General features: G+C 45.5%; 1 protein-coding gene across 1 annotated transcript; it reads left to right on the top strand.

Annotated features, from left to right (window-relative positions):
• Nucleotides 1–15007: 15007 nt before the first annotated feature.
• Nucleotides 15008–21566, top strand: EN1 (engrailed homeobox 1). The gene is made up of 2 exons (XM_078682380.1): nt 15008–15985; nt 20841–21566. Exons 1-2 carry the CDS (start codon nt 15397–15399, stop codon nt 21155–21157), a joined length of 906 nt encoding a protein of 301 aa, XP_078538506.1. The 5' UTR covers nt 15008–15396; the 3' UTR covers nt 21158–21566.
• The last annotated feature ends 1345 nt before the right edge of the window (nt 21567–22911 follow it).

Here is a 22911-nt window from a genome sequence, read left to right as displayed (position 1 = left end):
CTTTCATTCTATTTTCTCCACTCTGCTTCGTGGATTGGCATTTTTACTTGCATTACCAGCGGACGCTCTTGTGCTTTTTTACATTTTTAAATATGGATGTCCCTCCTATGCAACCTCCCACCCTGCAGCTGCTGACACTGTTCCGCAATCGCATGCTAGAATATTATGGCACAATGCCGTTGGCGATATTAAGCACGGCATATGGATTATCTTTTCGATTCTCCTACTTCACCTGTGTCCAGCCTGTATTTCACTGCCTGACCTGTGATTTCGATTGGGCCATTGATTTGTGTCTCTGCGGACCGGTTTCTCCTGACGTCGACTTTAATCAGCTGATGACTCCTATCATTACTCACGAGTTGGTTTGTCCTGGCGAAAGGATTATGGCTGTGGCATTGATGCATGGACTACTTGGTCCCTGGAATTTACTGGCGGCAGCACAGTCTTTCTTGGAACAGAGCTTTCTTGAAAACCCACCGAGCTGTCCTCTGATGGTGATAGAGGATCCGGTGCTGGGAGAGCACGTATGTTCTTTTCCGCTTTTAAATTGGATGGCTGAACTGTTTTCGGATGAAGACGGTGACTTCCTATTGGAGGCTGTTGCAGCTTATTTTGCATACACAGTTATGTCATAGACCTTTTTCATGTTTGATATGCTGAGTACTAGCATTTCATTGACAATTCATTGACTTATTTGTCAAGTTTTTATTATTTACCTTGCCTATTGGCTTAAGACTCGATAAAGTACTTGGCTGTTTTATTTTTCTTTAGCATTAAATTTTCCTAGTTTTTAATGCTTTACCTTGCGGACCGTCCACATATAAACTTGCAATCTGCTCTCATGAGATGGCACTTCTATTATCTTATTCAGTTCGTTTCCGGATCATGGGGAGGTGTCATCTAGGTCCTGGATATCTTTACACCGTGTTAAGTTAGCATGGGCTCATTACCGGTTTAAACGCCATTTTTCCTTTTTTGCAACTTCTGCACACGACACTTAGTTGTTGCTTTAGCTTTCCACCTAGTAGTTCATCGTGGTTTACATGAGAATAATATGTTATTGCTCTACTATCTGCTTTGCTTGTTAAACTATATCTGTACAGCGAGTGCTAAAGTTTCAAGAACAACACGATACAGAATTGTTATGAGGTCTGATCTCCACGACTTCATACTCATAACATAAGTGCAACTTCTGCCAATTCTGGGCATGAGGCGGGTTTTATATTGCTTTGCCGAACACACATACACAACAGTTGATGCGGTTCACATGAAGAGAGAGCTGGTGTATGCTGATGTGATTCCTTCAAATCTAAGACACTAAAGTATGGGCACGCCCTAAACCAACACAAAGAGACCTTCTTAGCAAATAATATAATATGTGTATTAGGGAGGGTGAGATATAAGCAGCCGCGGGCCGTGGAGGGAGTTACGGTGAGGCAGGGAGGCGGGGAGGGGGAGAAGCAGGGTGGAGCCCTCTCTACCCTGCCCCTCCCCCTCCCCGCCTCCCTGCCCCACCGTAACTCCCTCCACGGCCCGCGGCTGCTTATAAGTGTTGCTAACTCTTATTCATTTACAGCATGTTAACATACTGTCACCATTCGCTTTTTATGTACTAGTAACTATGCTGGTAATTTTGCTACTGATAATATGTGTACTTGTATTCTCCACCCTGCTTCTCCCCCTCCCCGCCTCCCTGCCTCACCGTAACTCCCTCCACGGCCCGCGGCTGCTTATAAGTGTTGCTAACTCTTATTCATTTACAGCATGTTAACATACTATCACCATTCGCTTTTTATGTACTAGTAACTATGCTGGTAATTTTGCTACTGATAATATGTGTACTTGTATTATCTAAGATACTACGCCTGAGAAGACGGCATTAGTAAATAAACATTTCAAATACACATGTGTTCTTCTTAACTCCATGTTCTGGTTTCTAAGAAATATATAACGACCGACTGTTCATGAGTTCCACGTATCCTGAGGTACTATAAGTTCATATTCTGGATTGTCTAAACATTGAGAGTTTGTTATATCCAATGTGACACTGTACCTAGCTTGCTAAGGGGTTTTTGATTACTAACGTGAGTTTTGGGACACCCTAATTCGCCGAGGTTCCAATCCTCTGTCCACAGTTCTGTGTGAGAACAGAAACCCTGCGACAGGGGCACCCCCGACCCTTGCTGGAGCTTCATCACACTTGCGATACAACTCCAGCAATGCGCCACCTTTACGGCACAGATACATCACGCATCTGTGCTGTTTTTGCCCCATGATGCGCCGCATTGTAAATGCAGCACACCATAGATGACGGAACAGCGGCACAGAATGACTAACACATCCCTGGTGATGCGCCAGTCATCATAAATGTATCCCTATGCTTCTTATCTTGTTAGAGATGAACCGCCATATGTATCATCAAAGTTTTTTGCATTTCCTAAATAGCGAACTTTAAGGAATAAATAGCGATTCTTTACCATTCCTAGTTTGCGATTAGCTATTTGCTAATTACAAATTACCCATTCATTTCCTTCATTTCCATAGGGCGGTTGGACTCACTTTTAGCTCGAACGGCTGAATGGATTTCCACGAAACTTGGCAAAATTGTAGGGACTGGTAGCCCGATGTGCCTCTGCTATGTCTCAAGATATATGCTCCAGTGGTTTTTACGAAAATTAACTTTGAAAAATATATATTGGGCTACATTGGCCTATATATATGTTGGAGCCCAAATGTAGCCCAATGTAGCCCAATGAAGCCCAATGTAGCCCAATGTAGCCCAAAGATGGCCGCCAGACACACAAAAAAACAAATGTAGCCCAAATATCAGCCAGATGTAGCCCAACTATAGCCCAGTGACAGAATGACCAATCAGCTTCGCAAACCTCCGTTACGCGAAGCGGAGCGCTGTTACAGATATATATCTTTTTTTGAACGTTAATTTCTCAAAATCCACTGGAGCACATATATTGAGACCTAGCAAAGGCACATCGGGCTACCAGTCCCTAATATTTTGCCAAGTTTCGTGCAAATCCATTCAGCCGTTCGATTATTATTATTATTATTTTTTTTGCCCCGCGGGGCCCTTTTAAAACCTCCACATCAAACCTAGGGGGTCAGCGAGGATCTACTATGCCCCCTTATGGTCATTTCCCCCTTCGTTTTGGCCTCCTCTTGTCTCTCGATCCTACCGAGAGACAAGATGGCGGCCGCTACGGACTTTTTGGAATGTTGACAGACGCCAGAGAACCAATCAGCTTTGCTTCACAAAGCTCCGTTGCGCGCAAAGTACGCGTCCTGGGACGCTGCCCGGTCCGCTGTTACAGATATATATCTTTTTTTAAACGTTAATTTCTCAAAATCCACTGGAGCACATATATTGAGACCTACAAAAGGCACATCGGGCTACCAGTCCCTACAATTTTGCCAAGTTTCGTGCAAATCCATTCAGCCGTTCGGGCTAAAAGTGAGGCCAACCGCCCTATGGAAAACTCAATGTTAAAAACACGTTTTGGGACCCCCCTTTTTTCTCGGCCCCCCCTTGACGAACCCCCCCCCCAAATTTTCAAGGGCTGCTCAGAAACAAAATGTGCCATTTTCCTGAAAATTTCAGCCAATTCCGTCCACAAACGCCAAAGTTATTAGACATAGAATTTTCAAAAATCCCATAGAGAAAAAATCCTAACTATATATACCTACTGGCGACCGCCAGTAGGTAATATATATATGTATATATATATATATATATATATATATATATATATATATATATATATATATATATATATATATATATATATATATATATATATATATATATATATATATATATATATATATATATATTAAACACAAAGATGCCCTGTAGCATTGAGAGAGCACACAAACAATACTCTGCCCTTCAGCAGTATCACGCAGCCTTCCTCCCAACTCCGCCTTTCATCATAATTTGCCAACTCGTTTCAGGGCCGGAGCCCCTTCTTCCTGGGCGCAAAACACCACACGTGAGAACCTGCATTAGCATTTCCGGAATATTTGTACCAAGACCCAACCTCCCGTGGGCGTATGTTAGATTCAATGTCCCTCTGTGCTTTGTGGGACATGGAGTCCTTAATGCAGGCAATAATTCCCTTTCAGTAAGTTCATGCGTGGTTTTGCTGTTTTCGAATTCAATTAAAGCCTTTAGTGGGTAGCAGAGCGTGAAGGATGGCTCATTAAGCGTCTGGAGTACTGTGCCGATTTCAGCCCTGACTCGTTCAGAGCCCCGACCTCTCCCAGCCAGTGATTGCTGTATTCTCCAGCTGGTGACGGTGCCTCTCTCCGCGGCCAGGCTGCCGCGTATCGAAATAGTAAACACAAAGATGCCCTGTAGCATTGAGAGAGCACACAAACTGTACTCTGCCCTCCAGCAGTATCACGCAGCCTTCCTCCCAACTCCGCCTTTCATCATAATTTGCTAACGCGTTTCAGGGCCGGAGCCCCTACTTCCTGAGCGCAAAACACCACACGTGAGAACCTGCATTAGCATTTCCGGTTTTATTTGTACCAAGACCCAACCTCCTGTGGGCGTTTGTTAGATTCAATGTCCCTCGGTGCTTTGCGGGACATGGAGTCCTTAATGCAGGCAATAATTCCCTTTCAGTATGTTCATGCGTGGTTTTGCTGTTTTCAAATTCAATTAAAGCCTCTAGTGGGTAACAGAGCGTGAAGGATGGCTCATTAAGCGTCTGGAGTACTGTGCCGATTTCAGCCCTGACTCGTTCAGAGCCCCAACCTCTCCTAGCCAGTGATTGCTGTATTCTCCAGCTGGTGACAGTGCCTCTCTCCGCAGCCAGGCTGCCGCGTATCGAAATAGTAAACACAAAGATGCCCTGTAGCATTGAGAGAGCACACAAACAATACTCTGCCCTCCAGCAGTATCATGCAGCCTTCCTCCTAACTCCGCCTTTCATCATAATTTGCCAACGCGTTTCAGGGCCGGAGCCCCTTCTTCCTGGGCGCAAAACACCACACGTGAGAACCTGCATTAGCATTTCCGGTTTTATTTGTACCAAGACCCAACCTCCCGTGGGCTTATGTTAGATTCAATGTCCCTCGGTGCTTTGTGGGACATGGAGTCCTTAATGCAGGCAATAATTCCCTTTCAGTAAGTTCATGCGTGGTTTTGCTGTTTTCAAATTCAATTAAAGCCTCTCGTGGGTAGCAGAGCGTGAAGGATGGCTCATTAAGCGTCTGGGGTACTGACGAAGACAAAGACAAATGGACTTACTATAAGGCGATCGAGTTCCTGCATGCAGAACTTCATCCCCCAGAATGCACCAGTGGGAAGTGGATGCAAACACGCCCCTCAGGAGGTGGGATGCTGTCTTAATTAAAGTTGGTTAATGAAGCATGCAGGCTCCATTTGTGGTTGGCCAACCCAGGAAGAAGGGGCCATGAGCCCTGAAACGCGTCGGCAACATTAACAAACAACGGAGAAAATTGGAGGGCTGCATTTTATATGCCGGGGGGCAGAGAGCGGCAGTGTGCTATCCTAATGCTTCAGGGCACTTGTGTGGAATCTTACTTGCACGGCAGCCCGGCCGTGGGGATAGGCACCACCGTCAGTTGCTGAATACAGAAATCAACAGCTGAGAGGGGCCGCTGTCAGGACTGCGCTTGGTAATGCGGCGCCGCTCTCTATATGCGAATTGAGCCCCCCTCTTCTTATCCGTGGCTCACTTAGAGCAAGAATTGGAAAGAAAATCAAGACAAAGACAAATGGACTTACTATAAGGAGATAGAGTTCCTGCATGCAGAACCTCATCCCCCATAATGCACCAGTGGGAAGTGGATGCAAACACGCCCCTCAGGAGGTGGGATGCTGTCTTAATTAAAGTTGGTTAATGAAGCATGCAGGCTCCATTTGTGGTTTGTCAGACCAGGAAGAAGGGGCCATGGGCCCTGAAACGCGTCGGCAACATTAACAAACAACGAAGAAAATTGGAGGGCTGCATTTTATATGCCGGAGGGCAGAGAGCGGCAGTGTGCTATCCTGATGCTTCAGGGCACTTGTGTGGAATGAATATATATATATATATATATATATATATATATATATATATATATATATATATATATATATATATATATATATATATTTATATATAAACACATGTTACTTTAACCTTTTTTTAGTGACTATATAAATATATATATATGAGCCGCGGCCGGTGGTGGGAGTACCTTCCGGGCGGTGACGTGGGGAGGGGGAGGGGCATGGTGGGGGGTAGTAATGTATGGATTATGGAGTTTAACAGGTAAGTAAACATATAAATAAATAAAATGAATTTCATTGCATGCACTGCATCACCAAATGCGATGCTGTTCACGCAACAAAATTTGTTTTATTTATTTATATGTTTACTTACCTGTTAAACTCCGTAATCCATACATTGCTACCCCCCACCATGCCCCTCCCCCTCCCCACGTCACAGCCGGGCAGGTACTCCCACCACAGGCCGCAGCTGATATATATATATATATATACATATATATATATATATATATATATATATATATATATATATATATATATATATATATATGTATAGTAACGCTATAGGTCTATAGTTTCGAGTTAGAAAGAGGCACAAGCCAACGTTTTAAAAAAGTAAAACCATTGAAATACGTCAGTTAAGTTTAGTGAACTAACTAAACTATAGCTAACTACAACTTGCGTCCACAAGATGAATTGCTTATGACATCACATATTGCATCACTCATGATATGATAAATGTCATAAATGGGCGCAGCCGCACTGACACACATAAGTTGTTGGTTGTGTGACAGTATATAACGGTGGTGGGTATGTAAGAGTGGTTGTGTGCACTTATGATGTGACTGTCTAATGCTGGGTGCGTTGGTGTATGTTGTTGCTTGAGTATATTTAGATTTTTATATTGGCAATGGCAATTGCATCAGGATGTCTGCTAGTTAACTTAAGTTGACGTTAGGCTATTAAATGCAGAGGACGTTCTCTTAGTATACTTTTTAGAAAATGAGGAAGATGAAGATGATATTTTTTGAAAATCGCTGAGATAATTGTCGAGAATACGTTTTTTGGCTGTCGACATATTTTTACGGAAAGTGGCTTTGAATAACTTTAGCTTCGTCTCTAAAGAGGCTCAATTCCTAGCTCGGCCACGAGGTGGCAGTACATGATTACTTCATCCAATTAAGAGCAGTGCAAAATCCCATTTTCATCTGTCACAGTTCTAAGCATAACTAAAAGCGAGTTATGCGTGTGCTCACCAGATCAGTGACACAAAAAATATATTTGAAAAAATATTCGACTAAATAAACCCACCTTTTTTAATATTGCGAAACTCTAAATGTGTAAGAGGTTAAAACTGTGTGGAGTGTGTCATTGTGTCTTTCTTTTCCAGAATTGTCATTTGTGATTTTCAACACACGGAATATTGTCTCCAGTCTGTATATGCCTCGTGTTCACTTCATTCCACAAATACAGGTTTGCTGAGTTAATTATTTATCATCTAAGACCAAAATTCGATTTAATAGAAGCTAACTATTTACCCGGACAGCATTATCAATAGTTTATAAAGAAACGCCTTTTTTATAACCTTGATAACAAACTAAACTCAAATATATGTCTGTCCTTATTTTTGTAATAGTGTGATTTTTTCCGAATGGTGAAACATTAAATCGCAGTTTCGTCTTGCGTAGATGACGGGAAAAAAATCGCTCCATCTTCTTGTGATATTTTTCTGCCTGTAATAGTAGGATTTGTATTTTACATGCAACCTGCAAGTGGGAAACATACATACCATAGATATTGAATTAAAAAAAAGCTAAAAGTGCGTTTTCTTTGTGTCGCAAATGCTTTGCTATGTATACGTACCTCGCTCTTTCACGCATGTGGCAAAATATACAATTAAACTCTGAGACTAATTAATGCATTTTCGACTTAAAAATTATATTTACATTTTTCCAAGTTTGGATTGAAAACGAATGTATGTAATGCACGTATTGGACCCAAAATCTCTTGGCATTCATTAAAACGGAATTTGTCACATTAAGTCACCAAGGGCGTTAACAAAACACAAACAAAATACGTTGGTTGAATTTGTCGCGCGTGAAACTTCTATTTCAGCATTTGTGTCGTTACTGAAATATGTTTGCGGAGTTTGCAGTTAAGAGGGTGTTAGGGACAGGGGTGGGAGATGCGTCTCATGTAAGGTTAGCAGTGAATAGATGCCTTGTGTGTCCCCCCCCCCACCCCCAGGTGTGGTGTGTCCCCATTTTCTGTGATCAATGAAGTCGCGGAAGACTTTGCATCTTTTGAGAATCTCGCAGGGGGAAACCCTCGCATACTGTGTACGTTTGGCATTGTACAGTGTACGCTATGCACACAACAGACTTCTGGACTTTACCTCGTCTCACAAGTCCCATCCGGTGAAAACCTGCAAACGGAAATTAATGTCGAAAACAGCAGAGAAAGGAAGGCAACAATTATAACATCCACGCAGTGAACTACCATTTCTAAAACAAGTGTTTACACGACAGGATAATCGTTAAAATGTCCCTAAATGGAACTGTATTTCAACAATTTCGTAGTCCCACCCCCGACCGGTGGAAGCCTGGGTTTAAAAATGCATAAATACAGTTGCACTTGTGGGGACTTGTTCGTGGCGGATAAGTAGCGGCGCGTCCGGTGGTTGGGTGGGGGCGAGGTTCGGCCTCCTCCAGACAGGCTGTCGTGCTCACCAAGCCCCCTCGGACGGGTTCCTTCCTGGGGAGTGTGGGGTGGGCAGGAAGCTCCCCTCGGACGGCTCCTTCTCGTGAAACCGGCCTCGCCAGGTGCATCGTGCCGGCCCTGCCCGCTCAGAAGGGAGCAACCGGGACAGAAAAGGAAATAACCCCAACTTTAGAAATTGGTGTCTTTTTGTAGAAAAAAAAATGGTTAAAAAGGAATGCACATACGCGCTTACGTTCTATATGTTGGAGAAACGCAAAATGCAATGCACAGATAAGTATAACAAGAAAATGGACGTACTTATGTATAGAACTGGTCCCAATACATTCTTAACTAATCCTGGGGTGCGTGTGTGTTTGTGTGTGTGCGTATATGTGTGAGTGCGTGCGTGGCGTGTATGTGTGTGTGCGTGTGTGTAATATATATATATATATATATATATATATATATATATATATATATATATATATATATATATATATATATATATATATATATATATATCACATTTGCGTTCCTCACCCCCACTGTTGGAGTTAGTTAAGTTGCTATAATAAAAACATTACAGAACAATTAATGTATTCGCACTTCAATACAGACATATATATGTCCCGTTCTCAATACACATATATATGTGTGTGTGCACACACACTAGAGAGAGCGAGAGAAAGACAGAGACAAAGACATGTAACGGGTTATCCCGATCTCCTGGTAGATCACGTCGCACAATGTTATCAAAATATAAATATGGAACGGTGACGTCTGACTCTTCCTGACAAACTTTCTAAACCGCCATAAATACACATCTGTTCAGGTGCACGCGTTTACCCGGCATTTGCTTACCTCTGTCTGCACAACTACCTGGGAATCCCTTATGGAAACACAATGGCCGTGAAGACGTGATGAAACTGACACAGTCGCGTGCCTTTGCCTGTACTATATAGTACAGATGCCGATCCCTGGGCGGCGGGGTCCTGCCGGTGCGGGGCGCCGGCCGGTGAGGAGCCCGGGCCGCGGCGGTGCTCGCAGTGCGTGCGCCTCCCAGATCCATTACGCGCCCTCACAGCGCTATCCCAGCCGGGAGACTCCGGCGGGGTCCCCGGCCGGTAATTGAATTAGCGGCTGGAGGGACTGTCAGGTGGAGTGACGTGAGCGCATCTCCGCGGTCTATAGGCTTTGGGGAGCCGCGATGTATAGCCTGACCTTGCAGCTCATAATCATGCTGCCTGCCTTGTCGCAGGAATCTGGCCCCATTCTCTGCTGACAAAACGGCCGGCCCGCCGGTCCCTGTAGGAAGGGGCGAGCTATTGTATGGGGACAGCTCATTTATGTCCGCCGAGGAAAGGGGGCCACCTAAAAATGGGATTACCGCCGCGTGCATTAAGCATATGCATATACCGCCTGCGCGTGCGAGGAGGGCCCCCACGGAAGGGGCGCGCGCTGGGGGGGCCCTGGGGTGATCAATGTGCGCTGAGAGAACGATGGTATGTAAACACGTCTTGTGTGCATCTCTGTTTATCCATGGATGGGCGGGTGGGTAAGGATTGCACACAGAGACACACACATATGCATTTTTTCAGAATGTTAATATCCTGCCCTCGGGACATACAGCATGAGCTAACTTGCCAATGTCTAATGCTCTGATGAGGCGCCGAAATCAAAGGTGTCAAGGCGCTACCTTTAAATATCAGGAGGAACTTTAAGTAGACACGCGTTCACGTGTTAGATCGTGGCCTGCAGTCTGTTTTCTGTCGTGTAGCTGCAATACAGGAAGGGAGAATATAGATTTGAATTTGCCTTACTTCTGATCTGAAACTGACAAAGGCTGTGCTAAATATTTGCATCTAACTTGAAACGTGTATGGTGATACTGAACAGAGGAGCTGAATAGCACTGGAATTCAGAGTGTGCACCCCCACCGCGGACAAAGCATTGTTTTGTTTGTACAAGGGCAGAATATATGATGGAGGCCACATTATTGTGTCAATATAAACGAAGAGCGGAAGTGACGCGTTGAAAGTTGCACGAATCCGCTCTCTGGCACTGAGCTGGCCTCGGTCTCACCGGGCCTCCTATTATCAGTCAGCCACGCAGCAGCGCTGACTGCGAAAGAAGCGTTCATCTGAACGCGCTCCTGCGCGCTGCACTATCACAGCAGCCCATCTGCCGCAGCGCCAAGCGCGCAGCCGCCAGACGAAGCGCTGTCGGGGACTCCTGGGTAAACGGTCGTATATTCTGCAGGGCATTAGCCCACCGGTGCATAGAATGTCGCCAGCACTTTGTGGTCGACAAACGACAAAATATCCAGTCTCGTAGGAAAGCGTGTGTAGGTGTTTCCACTTGATGTCGGCCACCAGCAGCTTTTCAGTACATTTGCGCTACTTCTTCTCCGGTGCTGGATGTTTTCATTTTCAAGCAATCTCTTGTTCCTGGTCACGACATTTGCTTGCCTCCTTGACCTTATTCTTCCGATCTCCGCCGATTCTTCTACGATCTCTGCTGTGGTACATTCACAGTGCAGTCAGACACTACCTCCGTTCCCTCCCACAGCCTCTCTTCTCTCCACACTCATTTGAGTCACCTCTCCTGTCTCCCTTATGCAGTTTAGCAGAGCCCAGCAAGCACATCCTTGGATGCAGATGAAATGTCATCACAATATTCTCTTCGGCGTCACACTGCCATCCTTCGCCTGCTTCTTGCTTGCTTCCTTCTCTTCTTTGTCTGAATCTAACTTATTTTCTTGAACACAGCTGGTCGCCTCTTTTCTCAATTGACCCCCTCCAACCCCCACTTTTAATGTTCCTTCAACCACCTCCCGTTATTTTTCCGTGTTGCGCTCTCTGGCTCCCCACAGGTCAGTAGGGGGTTCCATCCCACCTTCACCGAGCACACCTGTGCTTTTCACTACACCTGATCTCTCCTATCACTCCCCTCCCATCACGTCTGTGTGCCATCTCCCACCCCATAACCCCCCCCCCCCCTCCTTTAAAGTATTCCCTCCCCTCGTGGGGATTTTGCAACCGAATGCACTTCAGAAAACACACTCCACAAACCCCCAATGCAAATAATTAATTAATGTTCCATGAGCAAATCAGATGGTTGCAGAGTTGTATCCCCCCCCTTCCCCCTCCACACGCACGCACGCACCTTCCTATCCATTGCGGATCATTTAGGGGGATGGGCGTGTGCGTTGCATTCAATAATACAAGCTATAGGGCCAGCGCATTCATCATCCCATTACTGTAAGAGACCCGGGCGCAGTACATGAGAGCTAAAATGAATTACCGACGTTAAGCCGTCAATAAAGCCATTTCTGTAAATGGTGTCTCCAAAGGCTGCGGCATTATTCAGCCGGCTTTATCAGCAGCCTGGAAATTGCGAGCGGGCGCTCTCGGCGTGTAATAGGGCCCGGCTCGCCCGTGATTAAGCGGCCTGCCAGCGAGTAGTGACAGTGCTTTTGACCGGGTTTTATTCGCCGTCCTGTGATGAACGCCAAGCTGATCAGGCGGAATGAAGAGTAATTAAAACCTATAAATTATCTCGCGCGGGCCTTCTCCTGCCGGCGAGATAAGGCGGCCGGCCCCCATTTAGGCGCCTGAAAGGGACCCGGGCGCACAAAGGCGACGTGGCTAAATGGGAGATCGATAGTGTCCTAATTAGAATTTAATTAAGTACCCACAACTCGCTTTTGGGATAAAGATTTCAATTTTGCGAACTTAAATATAAATAAAAACCCTTTAATCTCGCTGCGGGCAAATGATGTGATGTTATGAATGCGCCGTGAATTCTTTGAGGAGAAAGGCTTTATATTTTATTTGGCTAATCATGCCAATAATTATTTCTAGTAAAAAAAAAAAAAATGCATGCATGCGGATGGCCCTGCGCACGCAAGTGTGTAAGCCTAATATATGACCCAGTAAAGACGCGCAGTCACATTCTGCATACTATTTATGTATCGTGCGCGCGCGCATTCCCGTAGAATGAATAGTAAATTAGCGCCTTGAAACACAATACACTGTCCCATTGTTTATAGCGCCTGGGATAAAATAACCGCATTGCCTTTGATCAACTTGTGTTGTTATAATATATGATGATGCTTTTCGCGCATTCGGGGTGGGGGGGGGGGGTTGAGGGGGGTACCATATACTCACAAAATGGAGACAGATGTGTTTTGCTGAAGAGGAAAAAGTAAATATTCCAAAACCTTGTCAATCAGACCTCATTTGCTAAATTGAGTTAGCTTGCTAGACACCAGACACCTGGAAAAATATAGGCATTGACTCACATATCGGAGGCTTAATTCTCTGGCAACAATGCTTGTATTAAAAGAACGGTCTCAGCTCTCTCCCTACCTGTGTGACTTCTTCCAACTCTGTACAGTAAATGGTCAGGTGATGCATTACTGAAAAACGGTGCATAAATATAAAAAAGAAAAAGGCAAGGCTGAAGTTCGTCCAGTGCCTGTTTCTTAGAAAAACAAAATACAGACTTGAATTGCTTTACTGCTTGCAGTCTTGTGTTATCTTTCGACGTCATAAGAAGGTGCGTTTATAGCTTGGCCATAGTGGCGCCTATAGCGACCTCAATGTATACATAGCAACCATTCACATATTTATATTGTGAGCTTTGCTACATTAACGGAGCATTTAGAGTAGGCGTGGACTTCTCAACCATTGCTCACTAGAATTGTTCTGTTCTAAAATGTTTTCTGAGTCCATTTGCGCACCCACACAAACAAACAAATATACAACCAGGCGCGCACAAAGATGAAGGAAGTGTGCAACCAGCATAATTTAACATGAAATGAACAGTAAGCCTTTGTGTGAGGTTGTGAAGTCAGAAAGAAAAATTACACTTAGATGCTGCAAACTGCGCCATCTTTTAAACACACATCGCTCACCAAACAAGTGTTTCATTAGAGATCAGCACAAAAAAAGAAAAACTCAGAAATACAAAGAATTCAGATATCAACAGCAATTATTGTAGTTTCAAATGTTACCACAATAAAGGGTAGCGTAATGCAAGTCTTCTGAGTTCCGGAGACAGAAATAGAACTTATTTCGGTGAAAGAATCTGTATCAAGTTATAAATGCGACCTCAGGGAACACAGAACATGCTATCAGTCAGGAAGTTAGTACATATATGTATGTAACCTTTTAAAATATGGGGTTACTCGATTATTGCTCACAATAAAAAATAGCAGGCGGTAAATGGTTTGCAACTGAGGGTCAATACCAGATATTCGAAATACAGATTATTTGCAATGAGGTATGCCCTTTCAAATGACAATTGGTCGGTCATTGGTGCAGCACAAGATTTTTGAGAAGGAAAGTCTTCTTGTCTAGGACATGGATAAAAATGACCAACGCACAGTTCAGATTATGTTTTTAAGTATGTGTATTTTTACATCTGTACGAAACACCACATTGTCTAACTGGTCAGTCCAAATACAGGGCAGGAACAGTTAACACTATTATGCATCTACCCAGTCACGAGTGGGGGATTTGATAAATACCTTGGTGTGGAGGCGAGAGACTGTTGATTTGTGCATATGTCTGTGAATAGATATATACATATTAGAGTGTATGGAGACGGCTGAGAAAGAGTGTGTGATTGCGCGCTCTTGTTCGAGTGCACACCCTTCCGCTGCCCATGTTTGCTCTCTTTTGCATTTTAGACAAACTTGCACTGGCCTAGGCGATAATACACCTGCAGTGCAATCGGTAAAGCTTGAAAAACTGCATCCGTTTCATCGAAATCATTTTGATAATTCATATTTCTCCTTTTCCTAGGTTCTAAAAATATTTCTTTCCAATATTTATTTAGACCCCTTGTTTGATGTCAGGTTACCGTATTTCAATTCCCTGCACTTGTTTATGCACATGTTTCTGTGCACAGAGCACAAATAAGACTAACACAGGATTTAAGTGTTGCTGTATTTTTCAGAAAGGTGGCAAGAGGTTTAGAAATGGGCGAGGGTCCCCGCACCGTGCAGCAATAGGGTCCTCGGGCCTGTTGGAGGAGCAGACCTCGCCCGTCAGCAGCAGTCTGTTTACTGAGCAGCTCTGCCGCCGTCCATCCCACTCGAGGCGCGCAGCCAGGTCCTCCTCGTCGCTGACTTTTCATCCACGCGTCTCCTCTTCCTGGCGCACCGTCCTCGCCTTCCCATTGGCCGGCGTCACAGGTGCCCGGCCTCGTCCGGCGCTCCCATTGGCCCACAGCACGCGCGCCCACACCCGCGTGCATCCGGTCCGGGGATGTATGTGTGTGTTTTTAGGGGGCGAGGAGGAGAGGAAAAGAAAGTGCGTGACAGGGGAGGGGAAGGGGGCTGAGCGAGGCGAGGACAGGGAGCGAGCTATCCGGAGACACCGAGTTGTCAGAGAGATTACAAAAAGGCCGGCAGCGCTCCCCGCGCACTCAGCCCTGGCAGGGGTATCCCGAGGATGGTGGCAGGACGCCGGGGAAGCCCCAGATAGAGGAAATAAATAGCGGGCGCGCGAGCCTCCTGCTGGCCCGTGTTCAGGACTCTCCCGCTACTTGTGACTCTTTTCATTATGAGGAGCGCCCGGCAGTGACCCGTTTTGGATGTGAAGCGGCCGCTCGCGCTCAGAGGCGCCCGCCGCGCGCCCACAGCCTTTGACCATGGACGAGGCTCGAGCGCAGCAGCGTCCGCGCGACGCCAGTGACGGCGAGAGGGTCACGTCGCCGCCGCCGCCGCCGCCGTCCAGCGTCCGGCGCGCGCCCTCGCCCCGCGCGGGGCTGGTCGTAGTGGTGTCCGCGCAGCAGCCGCCCCATCCGGGCACCGCGCAGCACCACGCGCCGGCGCAGCCGCACCGCACCACCAACTTCTTCATCGACAACATCCTGCGCCCGGACTTCGGCTGCAAGAAGGAGCCGCCTCCCGGCCACCGTAGCCTCCAGCTGCTGCAGCAGCCGCCCCCCGCGCGGGGCCCCGGCACCCCGCGGCCGCCGCCCGCCCTCGAGCTCTCGAACTGTGCCAGCGACAGCGGCGGCAGCAGCTGCTGCTCGTCCTCCTCGTCGGCCGCCTCCCCCGCCGGCAGCCAGGCCAAGCAGCCGTCGGAGGCCCGCGACAGCCCCCCGCCCGGCTCCGCCATCCTGCTCATGGGCTCCGGGGGCGGCGGTGGCGGCGGGGCGGGGGCGGCCAAGTCCGACCCCCTGGTCTGGCCGGCCTGGGTCTACTGCACCCGCTACTCGGACAGGCCGTCCTCGGGTAAGTGACGCTCACCTGCTCCGTTCATGGCCCCCTCAGCTGCGAGGGGCACTGTCTATTAAACAACTTATTTTTCTTTCAGCTTCTTGTACCTTTTTATTCCTTGCAATATTTACGAGTTGTGCTTGCACTCCATACATAACACCCATTTTTACTTTGCAGTCATCATGGTGATTAACATTGCGTTGAGTTTATTTTCTAAATTGTTAAGGACAAGTCCTCGGTAAGATATAATTCATAATTTCATGCTGCATGTACGTTTAGGAAATGTACAAGAGCAATCACTGCGTCAGCCCATAAAATTATATATACATCTTTTCCGAACTCGACACACTTAGGAAATTGCCACAATAGAGATCTAGGTTCCTTCAAGAGAAAACAAAATCTTCATTCCTTATTTTTTTTAATTAATGTCCCACACAGTAATACTTGCTCCGATCCAAGTAAAATGTCTGTTAAAACTCTCGCTTAAATGCATTTATATCTCACTGTTGGGTGTTCCAATTGTCCCGAATAAATAAACTCACTCTCAGGAAAAAAACACAGCCCCTCTTCGCAAGACACTGCAGAAACGTATTATTGCGAGCGCCTTTGCCTCTTTTTCCGTTCCTGTCTCAAGTTGGATGGAAATTTCCTCCGCCGAAGACAAAAAAATTGAACGAGGGCCTAATATTCCAAACCAGAAAATTCAGATCCATGAAACACAATAGAAGACCTTTTGTGCTTATGTTTCGCAAGAAACGAGAAAAAAAACTGTTGCTTAACTCTAAACAGCATAGTTTGTCTATAAAAATATTAATACAAGTTTAATTGTGTATAACTGGCAAAAATATGAATACAAGTTTAATTGTGTATAACTGGCTCTGCCTTCTGCTTTATGACGTGTTCTGCAATTAAAAACTTTTATTCAAAACAACTGAACTAGAATAGCGCAGTATTTGACCGTGGGACAATCCCTTGCCTTTCTCTAGAGTTTACCTCTACCATTACTTGTTTCCCCGGGTTTCTTTGTAAAGGTGGCTTGGCGGCAGCATCACATTCCCGGAGATGTACGTTACATCACACTAATAAATGGTGCACGTTTAATTTCCTATAACTGAATCCCGAATCTTTTGCGCATTGCTTTAAAAGGCCTTCTCTGTGTAGTTTGCAAGTCTACGTCAAAGAAGAGTTGTAAGATTTGTGCCTTATTCTCAAAATTCCTGATAAAAAGAGTGTGTCTAGTTTTCGAAAACGAGGCCTTCTTTCTGATGACTGCGCAATATTCAATTCACAAATTATGTGATTATCCGTGAACGGGTGAAATATAAAATTGGACCAGGTTGATAGCTGTACAATAAATGTACTTTGCTCCCGTTTTCTAGGCACTATATCAATAGTCACGGCCTCAGTGCATTAAGCACTGCAGCTCTCTGTGCCTCTAGTAACTATAGATTGTTGGACTGTCCTCGGAAGACAAAGAAATGACAGTGTAGATGGCTTTAATCCTCTTTTTCATTGCACTTATGCACAGGAATCTCTTCTGGGGGATGAAATAAGGTAGATGACATTACACTCAGTGGAATATAAACTTCGTCGGAGAAGTGACTAAAATGTAATCGTTTACACAAAAAGAGAAAACATTGTTTTCGACTCATACTGGGGAAAAACGCCCCGCTCTCGAAGACACTATAGACACCTTTGGCACCTTTACTATTTCGGTCTGAAGGTTGGTGGATGGACATGTGTTCCCTGGAAGGAAAAAAAGTAATACCACGGCCTAGCATGCCAAGCCTGAGAATATATGGAGCCACACAACTCAACCTTTTGTGTATACTTTTGAAAGAAAAGCATAAAAAACTAAAACGTAGCTGTGGTACACTTCACTCTGAACAGCATAGCTTGTTTATCTATTTTTTTAAGGACGTTTATCCGTGTGTAACTGCCTTTCGCGCTATGACTTTTTCTGGAATGGACACGATTTATTCAAAACAAGATGAATATTAATTAGCCTGGGGTAATGTTTGGTCGTGGGGCAACTGCTCCCTTTCCCCAGAGGTTCCCCAGCTCGATGGGCAGCGCCACCAGGGTTTGGAGATGTACAGGAAGCCACACTAATGAATAATGCACGTTTACATTTCCTATAATAGAGCCATGAAGGTTTTGCTCGGTCCAATAAAAAGCCGTCTCTGTGTAGTTTGCAAGTCTACGTTAATGAAGAGTTGTAAGATCTGTGCATTATTCTCAAAATACCTGATAAAAAGAGAGTTTGTCGTGGTTTCGAAAACGAGGCCTTCTTTCTGACGGCTGCACAATATACAATTCATAAATTATGTGATTATCCGTGAACGGGTGAACCGTTAAATTGGACCAGGTTGATAGTTGCACAATATGTGTACCTTGGTTCCGTTTACTAGGCACTATATTAATAGACATGGGCCAAACAAGCGAAGGCATTAAACACGTCTTGCTGGACGGTCCTAGAGTAAACAGTTGACAGTGTAGATGGTTTAAACCTCTTTTTCATTATACAGCAGGTACATGCGTGCCCTTATGGAGAGATGAAATAAGTTACCCGAAAAGACGTGGGGTGGAATATCAACATCGTACATGAAGTGAATTCTTGGAGTCGTTAAAATCGTTGTCCTTTCACTTGGATATACAAATATAGTTTAATGACACATTTCAGCGAAAGTAAGCTTGTCTTCATTGGAGAAAAAAAAGGTTGGCTCTAGACAAATTGCTTCAGACCTGTGATCGACTGCTCTGTTTTGCCTTTTGTTTCATTGTTCCTGTTCAGATGAGTTGATTTCGTCCTAAGTGTCAGTGAGAAGCTAGTCCTGAAGGGTCTCGCCCTCCTGTCCCCTTCCCTCTCGCCGTGAAGGGCTCTGTTATCCCCTCAGTGGAAGTGATACACGTCCTGCACTCCGACCACGACGCACAGATACCTCCGTTATTGACACTTACAGCTACTCGAAGTCAAGAAAAGCTCCTTTGATTGACTACACTGATTGATTGTCTGATTGAGCTGTCAATCTCGCGCTCCACAAAAGTCACTTTCGAGCCTTCTGAAGAGCAGCAAAATGATTTTATTAGCATTCTCATAGCCCCACTCGGTAGCCTTTCCTGCCTAGAAGCAGATGCAGGGTAGCTTTGTGCGGGCCAGCCAAACACACAGACCGCGATCGGATGCAGGAAGGCCCCAGCTTCCAAAATGTCTTCCCATCGTGCGCTTTGTAGGCTTCAAACGAAGCACTCGGCGCCTTATGCCAAACTCGGAGGCCGGCCAATGTGAAATGTATAATAGCAGAAGGTGTGTGTGCACACCCAGCGCGGGCTGCAGATAGTTTGTTTCAATACCGCCACTGTAGAAATGTAGAAACTCTCGGCCTGGGCTCGGCAGCGGGAGCCTCTTCCTTCCATTGGAACGAGTTGTGCTTGTGGAAGTCCTGCTCCAGACCCGTGTCTGAATATGCAACGCGGCCTTTAGTTTCACTTTCGCTCTCGACTCGATCGCCTCTCTCCTATTCTTCACAGCCTGCGCTGCTGCCTTGTGGTTAGTGAACTGCACACACGGCACAATGTGTATGTAAGAAACTCGTCAGCCCTCTGTCAAGCTTGGAAGTGTTTCATTTATGAGATTAGAAAGCATGACAACAAAAACTACGATTGTGATCTATCTATCTATCTATCTATCTATCTATCTATCTATCTATCTATCTATCTATCTATCTATCTATCTATCTATCTATCTATCGATCTGTCAGCCTCTCCATTGACCACGCTGTAAAACGCGCCCGCTAAAATGATAAAGAAAACGAGTGTTTTCCTTTTACTGCTGCAAACGGGAGTTTTTCTTTCAAATGTAGTCGAGGGCGCCTGAAATGGTCGAGTTTCGGTAATGTTTAGGTTACTTTGACAAATTGAACCTCCGAAATGCGCCTCTTCTGTTAATGATGGGCTCTGTGTTTAATGACAGGCCTCGTGTTGTCAGAAGACTGGTCTGTGGCATTAGAGCTTCGAGGGCTGGATGTACACCGTGCACATTAATAGTACAATGCTCTAATGCACAGCTCTTCCAGTCACAACACCTTTTAAATGCAGCCACTGACCAGAATATCAGCGCGGCTCACCCCCTCCTTGTATCTATTTAGCATGTACTAAAAAAAAAAGCATAATTGGAGATAATTGTCGAAAATAATAATATCGTCTGAAACAGTCCGACACCGGGCATATGACGTGTTCTGCTGACACTCGCTCTGAAATGCTCAATACATTTCGAATCAGATATTTTATCAGTTCCATTTTTATATTTGTAAATATTTACTTTTAACGTTTTTACGCCAGGTCTAGGTCTATCCTACGGGTACACATGCTTTTTTAAGTGCACCAAGGCTGTGTATCCGGGCTCCAGCCATATTCTTCCGTCTCTGTTTTATTTATTTTTTTGCTTTTCAACGTTAATGTATTTTTCTCGGGGCTCCTTGTATAATTTTAGTGAAATAGGTCAATAACAGATATGTAACGAACCTGGGAACATAGTGTGTTTTTTGCTTTTTTCAAAGAATAAGTATTGAGTGTAAACACACCAACAAAATAATACGCTTTAAATTATACTATGTTCCATTTTGATAGTCCGGTTTATTTTTAATTGTTTAACTGAGCGAGCTATGGTAAAGTTTTCCATGTTTGTTTGTGATCTGTTACCTTAATGGAAATTTAAGGAAATATTTTTCAAAGGATGTGTCTGAACATCTACGCCTCTGAGACTTTAAATGAATGCAATGGATGGTTGTAGACCGGAAGTGTATTTGTGTGAAAGTCTCCACACTGTCAGTTCAAAGGGTTGACATTTGCCATTCTTTTCTCGCCGAAGGTCCACGCACCAGGAAACTCAAAAAGAAGAAGAACGAGAAAGAGGACAAGAGACCCCGGACCGCCTTCACAGCCGAGCAGCTGCAGAGACTAAAGGGGGAGTTTCAGGCCAACCGCTACATCACAGAGCAGAGGCGGCAAACCCTGGCCCAAGAACTCAACCTGAACGAGTCCCAGATCAAGATCTGGTTCCAGAACAAGCGGGCCAAGATCAAGAAGGCCACGGGCCTGAAGAACGGGCTGGCCCTGCACCTCATGGCGCAGGGCCTGTACAACCATTCCACCACCACGGTGCAGGACAAGGAGGACAGCGACTGACCCGGGGCGGGGCAGTGGACACAGACTCAGACACGCCCATGTAGCCAAACCTCATATGACCTTGTATATATTTAATTCCAGGTAAGACCGATGCCCGGCCGCCTCTAGCTGCTGGGAATGTTATCTTTTTTGGATGTCGTTTCTCATGTTTTAGTATCCGTCTGGCCCGACCGAAGCTCTTTTGTGTGGATTTGCCCCTCCGACGCCAACGTGTTCGAATCTTCACCAGACTGCAATACTGAACCGTCGATCCAAGCCAAAGATTTTATTATGTTCAGAAATCTGTAGTCCAAAATAAAGTGTAGGCAATGTTCAGGATTTGGGCTAATTGTAAGTTATTGGTTTTATATATATTTAAAGATTGACAAGTGTACCGCATGTACAAATACAGTTTATTTTTCAATAACCATTTCCTGACTCTGTCTGGGGTCGGGGAGGGTGGGAGGAACTGGTTTCAGAAATTCTTAGGCGTCACAAGAGGCTTCAGAACAATACTTGCTTCTGTACGAGTGACTCAAACCTTCATTTTCTCCCTGTCTTGTGTCGTATCTGTGTTTGGGCTGTACCTGTGTCCTCATCTGTTCTGTTGTCTTTCTATGAGTGGGTGTGCTGTGTATTTGTGAGTTGTTGGAGAGAGGCGGGGGCGCTAAGGGAGACAAAGAGATGGAGAAGAAGGAACGATGAAATGGTTAACGGGGTAAAAACGTAAAAGACAGACATAGAAAGAAAAGGGAGAAGCGCAACGAGAAAGAGAGAAGGAGGGAGGGGGAGAAACGCGTACGACAGATGATCGCAGTGTAACAGCGCGTAGTGCTTCCACAGGGTCTTCTATGCGCACCTCTCCATGAGCTGCCCCAGTAGCTGACAGAGAATCCGCTTTTGTACGATCACCCCATTGGTGCTGTTCTGAGAAGAATTTTCATCTCACATGAGAGGGGTGGAGTGGTTTGGCCTAGTGAAAACGAAATGCAGGAGTCATCACTATGTAAATATGTTGCTTTACAAGCACACCCAAATATGCTTCAAGTGAGAGTTGCGCTGCAGGTTTTCGCTGTATTTGGATTTTCAGGAACATGCAAGCCGATAACGCCTGACCACCACTGTCTGTGGCTGCTGCGTTGCGTGTGTGTGTGCGCGCATGTGCTCTGCCCCGTGTGCGTGTATGTGCGCATCTGCTGGAGCCTTTCTGTTTGATGGTGTGTGAATGCGTGTGCCCATGTGCGGCCTGCTCTGCCTGCGTGTGGGGTAGGTTTGCAAAAGATGAACAATCATGCAGCCCTTCACGCAACCCCCCAAAGGGGCATGTATTGCTGTCCGCAGCTGAGGACACAGAGATACTTTGGTGCACACACCAACCCAGGTCTGCACTGTGTAGAGCAGATCTGGTGTAGAGGAACCCCGCGCCCATTTTACAGGAGTTCCCGGTCTTAAAGGGACGGGGTCACAAGCTACGGAGGCCTGTTTAGCGCAGCTTTAGTGCTAACGCGAAGAGGATGCTTCTGTTCCCACAGCTGAACTGTTCCTCGCGGCCCAGGAAGTCTTTAACATGTTTGCAATTCTTGGCTTTTATAGACAGACATGAAATACGAGATGAACAATAACAGTGCGAGGTTCAACTGTCATCAGCTGTAAAAAAAAGAAAAAAAGAAAGCGACCTGTAAAGGCCTCTTGGATGATATTACGTTGCGGCTGGTTAAGTACATGCGGCAGGTTGTGGGGATCGAGGAGATGGGGCGAGGGTCGCTTAAACGTAC

Source organism: Lissotriton helveticus, chromosome 3_1 (genome assembly GCF_964261635.1).
Source record: "Lissotriton helveticus chromosome 3_1, aLisHel1.1, whole genome shotgun sequence".
NCBI classification, from domain to species: domain Eukaryota; kingdom Metazoa; phylum Chordata; class Amphibia; order Caudata; family Salamandridae; genus Lissotriton; species Lissotriton helveticus.
This window is presented reverse-complemented; position numbering and strand designations above follow the sequence as displayed.

What these genes read in the sequence shown, in the direction of transcription:
- EN1 (XM_078682380.1), top strand. Translation starts at nt 15,397, where the DNA reads ATGGACGAGGCTCGAGCGCAGCAGCGTCCGCGCGACGCCAGTGACGGC. An exon ending in CTCGGACAGGCCGTCCTCGG is followed by an intron (nt 15,986 to 20,840) that starts GTAAGTGACGCT and finishes TTCTCGCCGAAG; the next exon opens with GTCCACGCACCAGGAAACTC.